This window comes from Ceratotherium simum, chromosome 30, assembly GCF_057802395.1.
Source record: "Ceratotherium simum simum isolate JZ-2026a chromosome 30, ASM5780239v1, whole genome shotgun sequence".
NCBI classification, from domain to species: Eukaryota; Metazoa; Chordata; class Mammalia; order Perissodactyla; family Rhinocerotidae; genus Ceratotherium; species Ceratotherium simum.
Window position 1 is genome coordinate 8883614 of NC_141929.1, and position 12304 is coordinate 8895917.

At 46.5% G+C, this 12304-nt stretch overlaps 1 protein-coding gene across 1 annotated transcript in view; it reads left to right on the top strand.

Annotated features, from left to right (window-relative positions):
* CDYL2 (chromodomain Y like 2) overlaps positions 1 to 6864 on the top strand; it is a 155844-nt gene extending 148980 nt beyond the window's left edge. Inside the window, exon 7 of the mRNA XM_087419892.1 lies at positions 401 to 6864. Within this exon, the coding sequence (XP_087276018.1) occupies positions 401 to 559 (159 nt within the window). The 3' untranslated portion in view covers positions 560 to 6864. The remainder of the gene's footprint in view (positions 1 to 400) is intronic.
* The last annotated feature ends 5440 nt before the right edge of the window (positions 6865 to 12304 follow it).

Genomic DNA, 12304 nt, shown 5'->3' on the forward strand with positions numbered 1-12304 from the left:
GTGATCCCAACCATCCTTGAGTTAGGTATCATTATTCCTGTTTCACAGATAATGAAAATGAAGCATGGGGAGGTGAAAGCAGTGTTTCCCACACTTTTTCGTGACACCCATAGAAAATGATCCTGAGCTTATGTCACCCCTGGGTGAAAGGCAAACCTCTTGTGGTCACAGAGAATGCAGGCCGCACTCAGCCATCCCAGGGACGAGGGCTCAACATCTCGGCACGCCTGGAATCCGTCCCTGGCGGTGCTGGGGACAGGGGCCTGGGAAGCCTGGGACCACAGGAGGCAGCCTCCTCTGGCTTTGGCCGTTGGAAGGTTAAGTGGTGCCTCGTAGGCCACGTCCGTGCTTCTGGAGCAGATCCCTGGCCGGCTAACGAGGCTTGTGTGTTTCCCCTCAGGTGCTGGAGGAGTCGAAATGCCTCGTTCGGAGCTTCCTGAAATCAGTGCTTGAAGACGTGAACGAGAAAGAATGCATCATGCTCAAGCAGCTCTGGAGTTCCTCCAAAGGCCTGGATTCCCTGTTCAGCTACCTGCAGGACAAAATTTACGAAGTTTGAAGGGCCGGGCTCCCTTGCCCCACTGCCCCAGGGCATCTGACTTCCAGCTCTGCCCCGTGTTTCAGAACTGGGACAGAGCACAGCGTATGCCCGGCCAAGGAGTTTGTCCAGGTGTCTCTTTACACCTGGGGTTGTGTCTATTTCCTCGTGTGTTTGGTTGCTCCTTATTGGTTTGGTTTCGTGTGACAGATGGGAAACGCAGCATCCTTGGCCTCCCCGGGCCCCTCCCCCGCTGGCTAGAGAGCCATGGAGGGCTATCTTCCCAGGCCTCTGCCGGGTGCCGCTGTCCTGTCCCCACTTGCTGAAATGCACCATCCTGGTCCAGGAAGGGGAAGACCAGTTTCCCCATCCTTCTGCCTCAGGCTGTGTCTACACAGTGCCTCTGATTTGGAGACTTGGCTGTCATGGCTCTCTCCGGTTAAGTGCAGATCTGGTGACAGGAGCCAGTCAGTCTTAGGGAATTTCCAGACCCATGAGCAAAAGGATTGTGTAGAGCCAGCCTCAGTCTTCTCTCTGATGCAAATCTGTGTGACTTTTAGGGCTTGGTCTTCAAACCCAATTGAGTGATTTACGAACCCAGATATTGTACATTTAGGAATGTTTTGTTAAATATATATTTTTAAAACGATGTTAAGTGGAAATTCTGATAATTTATGTGTATTATATGTAAAGCTAGTTTTGCAAAAACGTGAACTACTAGGAAAATGTTTTTTCTTTAATCAGAGTTATTTAATTTATTTATTTTTGTTTGTATATTGTGATATCTGTCGTTCACACAGGTATTATTTTCATACTGCCCTGGACCAAATCTCGTACAAGGTTTATGCTGTTTGGTGCATTCTAGCAATGAACCACGTAGAAATAAAATTCAGAGAGATGAAAACAGAAGGATTTCTGTGGATAGATGGAGCAGCTCTGCACCAGATCCTCTATGTGTAAAACAGTTCTCACCTGTAGTAATTGGATACTTGTTCTTAGCAGAAATCATGGAAGAGTTTTCTCTTCATCCACATCAGGGAGCAATAATCAGGGATGAAGTCTCCTGCGCCAGGGCTGCATGGGGATCCCAGCACCTGTGTTTAGAGCATCAGCCCAGAGTCCCTGGGACAGCTGCAGGGAAGGACAGGTTTTGGTTTTGGTTTTGGTTTTGGTTTTGGTTGGTGAGGAGAAGGGTAGACATCAGGGTTGGAGCAGAGAAATGACAGGCGCATGTTCCGTATGAGGCTCAGCCTATTATGGGGTAAGTACCCAGAGAAAGTTAGATTCTCAGAGTGGTGGGATTTTTCCATTTCCATCACAGCCTGAGTGTTCTCTGAGGCCCTTTGCTCGTCCCGTCTTCTCTTTCCCTCTGTTAGTCCTCAGCCTCTCTCGAGCCTTCCTTGGGGAGAGTTGAGTGGAGCCGTAAGAGTTGGGCACAGCTTGGGGGCGAGGAGGTGGGATGAGAAGAGGGAACATCAATTGCTATAGTCATCTAGCTCTCTCTGGTCCTTTTTCCTCTCTTCAAGGTGACCAGATGCAGTGGGCCGGCAAGTGGAGAGGATTCATGGCCCTGAGCGTTGTGTTTCAAAGAGCAGGTTGAGTGTCTACACTATGACTAGAGACGGTCCTTTAGATGGTGAATCTGAAGCTTATCCGGACTCCTGAGTCTTAAGATGGCCTTGGTTCCCTCTGAGGAAAACCTCTCTCCTTTCGAGTCTCCCCGTGGCTTCATGAGGGTCACGGAGGAGGAAGCGTCTCGCCTTCTCCTCCCTTTTCTTCCCGTCTGTGCCATCTTGGCCGTGGGGAGCCGGCAGGGGGATGACCAGCTTGGCTGAATCCAGCCAGAGGAGGATGGAGTGGAAGTCCTGTATACCCCGCCCTTCATCCATGTGGGATCCTACAGGAACTGCAGACCTAGGCTCTAGGGAATTACTAGGGGAAGCACCTGCTTTTGCCCAATGCCTGTTGTCACAGCTCCACTTGGGTTTTGTCTTTTCCTCTGAGAAAGCAAATGTATACTTTCTCAAAGCCCCCAGACAAACTTCCTTGTTGTGTGTTGTGGCAGATAATTTCTTCACCATTGCTAAATTCTCTAAAGAAGGAGCCCCTGCTTTCTGTGTACCTTCTGGGGGCAGCTATGTTTTACCATCTATAGAAGCAGCATCAGGATTCTGGTTGAAGATGGAAGAGGATGTTTGGAATTCCTTTTGATCAATGTCCATCTTTGTTCCTTGCTGAAAAAACCAGAAATGTTTTAGCTTTGAACGTGTCACAAATCCAAGCTTCTAAACATTTCAAGGATCTCTGATGATAAGGTAGGAACATGAAACCATTCCTAAGGTGGAATTCCTGTTTTTAATTTATAGGTTCTGGATATAACAAGGGGTGTTTTAAAAGATTCTGTGTTTTGGTTGTTTCCATGCAGTCAGTTCAAGAGGATGTTCCACATACTGGGCCAAAGTTGGTTAAATCTGTTTGCTGCAGGGTGAACTGAGCCACTGAATTTTTCACCTTCTGCAGAGTTGTTTTGATAATGTGTAGATGAAATCCAGGTAACTTACAGAAAATCAACCTGGGATGGAAAATGGCAGACCTGTGGGTGTGTCAGGGTTTATCCTAGTTGCTTTCTTGAGATAGGGCTCAGGCTTCCACGTTTCTTCTTCTACCCTAGCACCCTCTCTCCACCCATAGGATCCTTTCTCCCCTCTCTCTCCCCTGCTTTGCCTCCACTGCACCCCATGTCGGTCACTTCCAGAGCCTGGGGAGGTCTTTGAGGAGTGGTCTCTGGTCTCAGCAGCCCCATCCCAGAATCACCTTTGGGGTTGGAAGAACTGCTATGGGTGGGAAGTGGAGGGTACCTCTTTAGTCAAGGAAACTTCTAGGCAATCCAGTCCTTGATATCTTGTTAGCCATGCATTAGAACTCTCCTTCCCTCCCTGCTCCCACCCTAATGATTAGTTCCCAGTGTCTTTTGGTGGAACCATTCGAGTTAACAGCCCTGTTCCGAGAGGACTTTCTGCAGAACTTTGCTGAGGTGGCCAGAGCTTCTCATGATTCGGAAGTCACAGCCTAACGCTGATGTACCCACTGTCCCTTCCTGTCTTGAGATAATGTCTGTGGGTGAAAATCATCAAAAATTACCCTCTAAGAATGAAATTGGATAACCAGGAGAAGGTAGTAGAGAATCAATTTAAAATATTGTTCTTTTTCATTGTAGATTAATTAGGAAATGTTCTCTCTGAAGCATGGCAATATGTTTTTCCCATATGAAGTTTAGTATGAGGATGGAAAAATAATAATCACCATAGACTTCAAGCAGTGCCACTATATCCCCTAATATCCACAATTAAAAATAGCCTTCACTGAATGCTGAATTTGCAATTCCCATTATTAATTGTTGGTTTAAAAATTTTGTAAACTTTTTTTAGTTTGAAATTTAGTCACATTCATGCAATTTACCAATCTAGTTTCTGTGGAAATTTTTTTTAACAAAGAGAAACAAATGGAAACATCTTCAAATCTTCCTAAGTGAATATTTAAAATACAGAATTGCTTCTCTTCTGTGTTTCTGTATTCAGATAACTTAGATCTGTTGTATATATTAGTTTAGACACTCTTACTAATATACACAGTATTTAAGACTCTAAATGAGATTTCTTAAGTATTTTATTTTATTCTCTGTAAATGGTTTTGTATAATCTTTAAAAATCTACACTTTGCCTTTGTAGATGTTTAAGGGAAACCATTTGGGGGTTGTTTGCATGTATATTTTTGTTGTAGATAAGTGTTGCTTAGTTATTTCTGCAAATTTTGGTTGAAATGCTTACAGACTTTAATACAGTATATATTTTCAGAATATAAACTTTTATATTTCTGTGGTAAGTTAGGAGATGCGTTTTAGGCAATCTTTTCCATTAATATCACTTGTTCTTTCAAAAAATAGCATACTGGTTTCGTGCCAATGGTTTTTTTTTTTCCCCCCATTAGACTCTAATGCTCTTATATTATTAGAAAGCAGGTTAATTTTCTTTTCCTCAAAGTAATTGAGTTTGAAGTGTAATTTGAAAATGTATTGAATTTGTGAATAAGCCTTACCATTAGGATCAGTAAATTTTCCAACCTTTGCAACTACATATATAGTTTAAGATCTCCCCATAAATTCTCACTGTGTGGCAGTTGATGGAGTTTGTGAACAGAGCCTTAAGCTTGTTGCAAAAAAAAAAAAAAGGGTAATACGGGTTGTTTCTTCCAAGCAACGAAAGCCATGTTGATGGACTCAGTGCAGTCTGTAAATCATGGCACATCTGGAGGGTTTGGTTGAGCTGATGGCGGCCGGGGGCCAGATAGGCACCTTGGTGATTGTCTTTGGCCGTACAGATGGACCAAGGACAGGTTTTCCGGAGCCACCTTCATACTATTCACATGATTTAGACATGGTCACAGGGAGGGCTGCTGGTCCATCATTTGTCCTGAACAAATGGCATTTCCTGCTCCTGACCTTGGCGGTTGACCCCAGGTTCCCTGTGGATGACCAGGAAACATCCAGCCTGGCTGAGGTCAGCACTCCTTGAAAGATGTTAACAAAGTTTACATGTGAGTCTTACTGTGTAGACAATCTGAAGTAGATTTCAGTTACATAATCAGCATTCCCATGTGTCCTGAGTGTCTTATCAATGAACTGTGTGTGTTAAGTCATACTAAACCTGAGTTTAGCAGAGCAAAGGCAGACTAGATGCAGAACATACACATCAGCTGAATCAGTCCACCTGGGGCTGTTTTAATGGAGCAAAAGTCATGGAGCTCATTGGTGGTACATCCCCTTGTCTGGGACCTAAGAAAACCAACTAGAATTTGGACTTAGATTTTTTTAAAGTTATGATTCATTTTGGTTGGTACACTTCATAGTTACCAACTGATTCTCCTTGACAAGGCTTTAAAGATGATCTTGAGACCAGGGCTATAAGTATGGCTAAAGTCAAGTTATTTGGTTCATTTCTAGTAAGTGTTCATAAAGTCAGCTTACCTACCATTAGGGTGGAGATCTGCCGCAAATGTTAGCTGTGTGTGGCGGTCAGGGAAGCTGGCGTCTAGTCCTAAGCTTCAGCTCTGGCGTCTCCGTGGGCTGAGCGTGTCTCGTTGGCCCCACACCTGGCCTGATGCTGGAGCACATTAAGGTGACTCTGGGAAGTCTCGAGGATGTGGAGTTTTCCATCTAGGATTTAGTTTGTCCCTGTGCCATTAGTCCCAGCTTGAAGTCACTTGCTGATGTCCATGTTGACAGGATTGTGAAAATATTGCCTTTCATGAAACCAAGGACCAAAGAATTCCATTATTCCACCAAAGCATGAGTTTCATAGCTTGTGGGCACATCTAGATAGAGATGTGCCTGCTTCATGGCACAGAGAAACTGCTCCCTCTACCAACCTCATGCTCCTCCTGCCTGGCCCTACAGAGGGGTCTGTTGTCACCTTGGGAAGGCTCTGGAAGATGAGCTTCTCAGATGGAAACTCGCTGTCTCAGGTGGGTGTTTCTGCTGTGCAGTCCCAGCCTTTATCCATGTCACAAAAAGTGGAAGTCTGGCCTTCTTCCAGGTTGTCTCACCAGCGTACACTGCTCCATCTGAATAGGCACCTCCGGCGTGAGTTTTTCAGGTGTGTCTACGCTGGGCAGTGATCCTGCAATTGCTAAATTTCCACTTCTTTTTGTTCTACATCGACCCATTCCAATTCCTGTTTGGCATGAGAAGAATTTTCTTCAGTTCTCACACCAGGTGATGCTCCATTCCCATTCATAAGGCAATCATTGATCCATTAACCAGTTGAGAAATGATTGATGATGAGGAAGTGATATTCTATTGGTAAGGCTTATTACCAAACTTCTGATAACAAAGCAGGCTACCAAAAACGGATCCGGCCCACCCTAGGAGTGTTGGGGTTTGATCACGGACGTAGCACACACACCAAAATCCAAGGCGACCATTGCAAATTAGGCTACTCGTTTTCTTTTGCCAGGTTACCATGGGAGAGTCTTGAACTAGTTCTGAATATTTGTAAGTATGAGTACTTCATAGAATTATAAAGCAGGTACAGCTGACCCTTTCTCACCACGTTGTAAATATTTCCCAAGACTGGGTGCAGTACTGGGGGGTAGTAATCTTCTGACTTATCAAATGCTGACTGTGTAGAGCAAATTGTACACTCTCTTTGTGAATGGTCCTGTAACGTGTATGAACACATTTCTGGGTGCCTTAGAAGTTGTATTTTTCATGTGTGCTAATATGCAGTATTTATACATTGTGAGAAGCTGCTTTGAATAAAAAGGTTGAAACTTCATCTGCATTTGCTTGTGTTCCCCCTTTTGCAGCCTGTACATGAAGTTCTCAAACAGCTTCTGTGGTTTCTGAACAGAGAGGTTTCTGGGGCCTCCAGGGGGTTGAGACATCTGATGCTTCTAGGTTGTGGCTGGGTTCCTGCGGATGAACATGGGGGAGGCACTGCCCCCGCCCCCGCGACATCTAGCTTGAGGCTTCAGTTATTCGGGCAGGTCTTCACTGGGCAGCATGTTTGGTTCCAGAGAACCCTAGAATGAGGGGACACGGGTTATTTTCTGGGGAGTTGGTATGAGCATTCACCTCTTTGCTGGTACACCCAGAATGTTCCCTTGCTCCCTCCTCACTAGAGATAAAGCTCCACGGAGTCGATCTTGTACCATCCCAGCTGCCACACGTGGCTAACGACAGTATTTGTCACTATGGAATTATGCAAAGTCCTTTCACATACATGATCTTGTTGCTTCAGTCATCACAACGTGGCTCATATGAGAGGCACACTGATGCGGGCACCTGGCTTCCAGAGACATTGTGGGGGCTGCAGGAAAGAGGAAGGAGCCTTTTGGGCTCGTGGCAACAGGGAATTCTGGGAAAGGGATTTGCACAAGGTCATCATCTACCTGTCGGTCCATCCGGCAGCCATGTGGAGGCCCCTGCTCTGTCTCGGCGCTGCACAGATGCTGAAAGGCACAGATTACTCAGACAGTCCCTGTCATAAAGGAGCTTGGGGTCTAGGAATGTGAGAAAGGCGGGTAATCCTGCTGTGCTTCTCAAACTGTCCACAATGCAGGACTGGAGAGAACGCCTTCTTAAGCATTTGCCAATACCCTCAGAGTCTAGAAGATGGCGCAATGTTAATTGTTCATTTTCCATCGGGTCCCCTTTCAGTCCATGTCAACCGGCCAGCAGCCTTGGCTGGAGCCCAGGATCCTCCCTCTGCTGGCCTCCCTTTCCTTTCTCTTTCTCTTGTTCTTGGTGTCATCATCGTTGTCATTGTCATTGTTTTGTGTGCCTCTTTGCTCTTTCTCCAAGGTCCTGACTCCATCCTAAGTAGTCAAGGTCACAGCTGGAAAGTCCTTTGTTTCTAACTGCTTCTGGTCCTTCCAGTAGACTGGACGAGGCCTTTTGGATGTTTCAAAGTGACATCTATAAGACAAACCCTTGTTCCTTTGACTGTCTCCCACAGACTCACTTTGATGTGATATTATGCTGAATGAGCCCCTTTCCCCAACAGTGAAAGGAAGGTGAAGAACAGAGAGAGTGAAGTGGGCGAAGACTCCCATCTGGTCAGATACTTCAACAATTAAATGATTTGCCAGTATATTGAATAAGCAGTAACAGAGTGTAATCGCAAAAGCAATTTTTTCTCTCGCTCTCCCTTTAAGTCTGCTTATTAATGGAGTGGTCCTCTCCCAGCCCTAGATGAAAACACAGGTAGGCTGCAGGACCGTCTGGTAAATAATAGTCCCTCAAAGTCACAAACACAGCCTCAGTTCAACAATCAAAAATGGCCATGTTCCATTTAAGAATCCATGCTTCCAACTTCATTCAAGGTAACGCCCTCTCTCATTCTCGCTGACCCTCACTGCCCGTCCTCGTTGGACTGGGGAGAGCAGGAAGGAGTTTACAAGGCCCGGATGGTGCTGTTGGCGGATGGGGGTCCTCATTCTCTGGGCCTCGTAGATGTTTCTCCCTGACCCTCGTAGATGTTTCTCCCTGACCCTCCCTTTCACAGGGAACTTGTATGGATTTCTTGGCGACCTCCCTCTTGGTGGTGGCCAGTCTCTTATAATTGCCGGATGAACTCTGTATCATCAGCCTGTTACTCCCTCTCCAGCCTCTAGGAGTCTGGTGATCCACTTCCAGTTTCTCCGTTGGGGTCTGTTGGACCCTTTAGTGAGCCGTTTGTCCTGCCTCATGGGAAACGCTCATGCACCCTGCGCCCAAGCAGATACAGGGACGCACACTAACTTAAGGACGGCAGCGACTGCCTCGCTGGTGGACTAGCTGGTCAGCCTCCGTCTCCTGTGCGTTGACTTTCTCAGGCATGAGTCAGATGCCAACCCACTGTGTCCCCCAAGTTTTAGGGGGTACATATAAATCCCTCACTGAAGCCCCATTCTCCTTTGGTGTCAGATGAAAGGGGAGGCCTCCTCACTTACTTTCCAGGTGTGTGCATGTCATGGTGGGTAGCACAGTTCTGTCCAAAGAAATTCTTACAAACCCTTCTTAACAAATGTTAGATAAAAAAAATTATATCTCCGGGGCTGGCCCCGCAGCGTAGTGGTTGAGTTCATGCGCTCCACTTCGGCGGCCCCGGGGTTTGCGGGTTCGAATCCCAGGTACAGACCTAGCACCGCTCATCAGGCCATGTGTGGCAGTGTCCCACATACAAAAAGTAGAGGAAGATGGGCACAGATGTTAGTTCAGGGCTAATCTTCCTCAGCAAAAAGAGAAGGATTGGCAACAGATGTTAGCTCAGAGCTAATCTTCCTCACCACCCCCCCCGCCCCCAAAAAATTATTATCTCGAAACTATTCAGGCTCTTGCAAGTGGTGATTTCAACATGTTGGCAAGTCATCACGTGGAGACACATGCTGTAGGGCCTTGTGGGCCGTGATGTGAACTCAAGTTCTCCCTCCAAGTGAGATGGGAGCCCTGGAGGGGGTAGAAGGGGTGGTCCGGACTGACTTGCGCTTTACAGATTTGCTCTATGAAAATAGGCAAAAGTGGGGTGCGAGCAGAATAAGGAGACCCAAGGAGAGTCGCAATTGTCCATCTGCCCTCGACGAAGCCTTGAATCAGGGACAGGGTGCTTGAGGTGGTGAAGGAGTGAAGTCCTGAATGTATTTCGAAGGCAGACCAAGATTTGCTGGTGGATTAGTTGTGGGGTCAGAGAGAGAGAGAGAGGAGTCAAGGGTGATCCTGGGATTCGGGGCCTGAGCAGCTAGAAAGCTGGAATTGCCCCTAACTGAGGCAGGGACAGCTCTGGGCTTTGGGGGAGCAGGTCTGAGTGGGGTGCTGGGAGCTCAGCTGAGACCTAGTATCACATGCACCGGACCTTTACCTCGCTCAGCCTTTGGGGGTTATGGCTGTGCCTGCCTCATAGGGCTTTTTAAATGATTAAATGAGATTCACACACACACACACACACACACACACACACACACACACGTGTATGTGTAACTGTGTATGTATATATGAGATTTATTTAAATGTGTAAATGACAATATATAAAATTAGGTTATATACGTAATATTTGAAACAGTTGTTGGCATATAGCCTTTTAATGATTAAATGAGATTTGCATAATAAGATTTATATATATAAATGAAATTTTATATATATAGTATTTAGAATAGTTGCTGACATACAGTCACTATTTAATGATTGAGATTGTCGTATATGTATGCAAGATTTTATATATATAAGATTTAAATAAATGAGGTTTTATATAAATATCATTATTATATATAATTTTTAGAACAGTTGGTAGATAATCACTGTTTTTTTTCTTTTTTTAGAGGAAGACTTTTTTTTTCCTTTTTGTGAGGGAGATCAGCCCTGAGCTAACATCCGTGCTATTCCTCCTCTTTTTGCTGAGGAAGACCGGCTCTGAGCTAACATCTATTGCCAATTCTCCAAAGCCCCAGTAGATAGTTGTGTGTCATAGTTGCACATCCTTCTAGTTGCTGTATGTGGGACGCGGCCTCAGCATGGCCGGAGAAGCAGTGCGTTGGTGCGCGCCTGGGATCTGAACCCGGGCCACCAGCAGCAGAGTGCACGCACTTAACCGCTAAGCCACGGGGCTGGCCCGATAATCACTGTTTAATGAGTTAACATGATTTACATATATGTGTGTATATATATGAGGTTTTATATAGATAAGATTTATACAAATAAATGAAAGGTAAATATAAATGAAATTAGGTACATATAGAAATGAGATTTTATCTATATATAGAATGTTTAGAAGAGTTGGCACATAGTCACTCTTTAGTGATGAAATGAGCTTTACATACATGCATGAAATTATATATATATATTAGATTTTTTTGAAATATGAGATTAGATAGATGCCTCCATACCTACACACGCGCACACACACACACACCCCTTTAGGACCGTTGTTGGCACAGCATCACTGCTGAATCAACAGTAGCCGTATTAGTACTTGTGCTGGCAAATGCTGTGGGCAGAGACTGCTCATCCCGTCGGGGAACTCAGCGCAGGTGTGTTTTGGCGTGAGCACACGCAGGCCTGGGCCCAGGAGAGAGTTGGACAGGAGTGGTAAGTCCCTCTGGTCTCTCAGATGCGAACCTGTCTCTGCTGGTAGCCAATGGAGCGTTGTCCTCAGAGAGCTGCCAGTGACACCCAGCACGTCCTCCTCCTCCTCGCTGGCCTCTGTGTCCCGGTCTGCACCTGGGGCTCGCACTCCCGCTCTCGGCGTTGTCATGAGGGTTAAATGCGAGAGTGCGAGAGACCTGGTACACCTTCCCTCGGGGCGTCCACAAAGCAGCCCTTCAGAAGCGCTTGGATTCTGAGGTTTCCAGTGAGGGCTGTACTTCTCCATCCTCCAGACCCCTTCCTGGAAACGCGGATGAGGTGGTATCGGACCCCGGACGGCCTGGGAGCCTTCCCAAGCCGGGGGTAGAATGAGAGCCCTCCGGGCACCAAGCCAAGTCGAGAAGTCGGCATCCAGGAGCAGACAAGCCTGAGCAGGGCAACAATCTGGAGTGGCTGGCCAAGAGCCAGCACCCGGGGACAGAATGGGCAACAGGGACGAGAGCCACAGTGGGAGGGTCAGGATGGGTGATGGGAGGGGACCCTGTGCACTTTCATAGAGCAGCTGCCATCCTGCCGAAGGATGGCGAGGGGACTGTCCAGGACCCGAGGCGGGCGGGGAGCGCCAGCGTGTGCATGAATCAGCAATCACTCCTCCTCCAGGACTGTCCATTTGTAAGAAATTTGGAAAGATTTTGCTGAGAGAAGCAACTGGAGAGGTCAAAGATGAGAATGTTATAGATTCTTAGGTCGGAGTGGAAAGAGCATGATTTGAAGTCAGACAGCCTTGCCATTTAAATCTCTGATCTGGCTTTGATGGATGACACAATCTTGATTTCCTAATCTGTACAATGGGCACGATAACTCCTCCTACAGGTTATGATCAGGCTCATATGAGCTAAATGCAGTAAGTGCCCTGAAGAAGGCCTGATACATAGTAGGTGTCCCATAAATGTCAATTCCCTGATCTTCACCTCCTCCCCTTTCTCGTAAAAGCAATAGAAACCTGGCTGAAGCACCGGGGAGGGTAGGAGGAGAACTGGGAGGCAGAGAGGGTCTCTGTGACTCTGTCATCAGGGACTGACATCCAAGCTGGTGTAATTCAAGAAGTGCCTGGAGACCCCACCCACATGGGAAATCCCCCAGCCAGATGG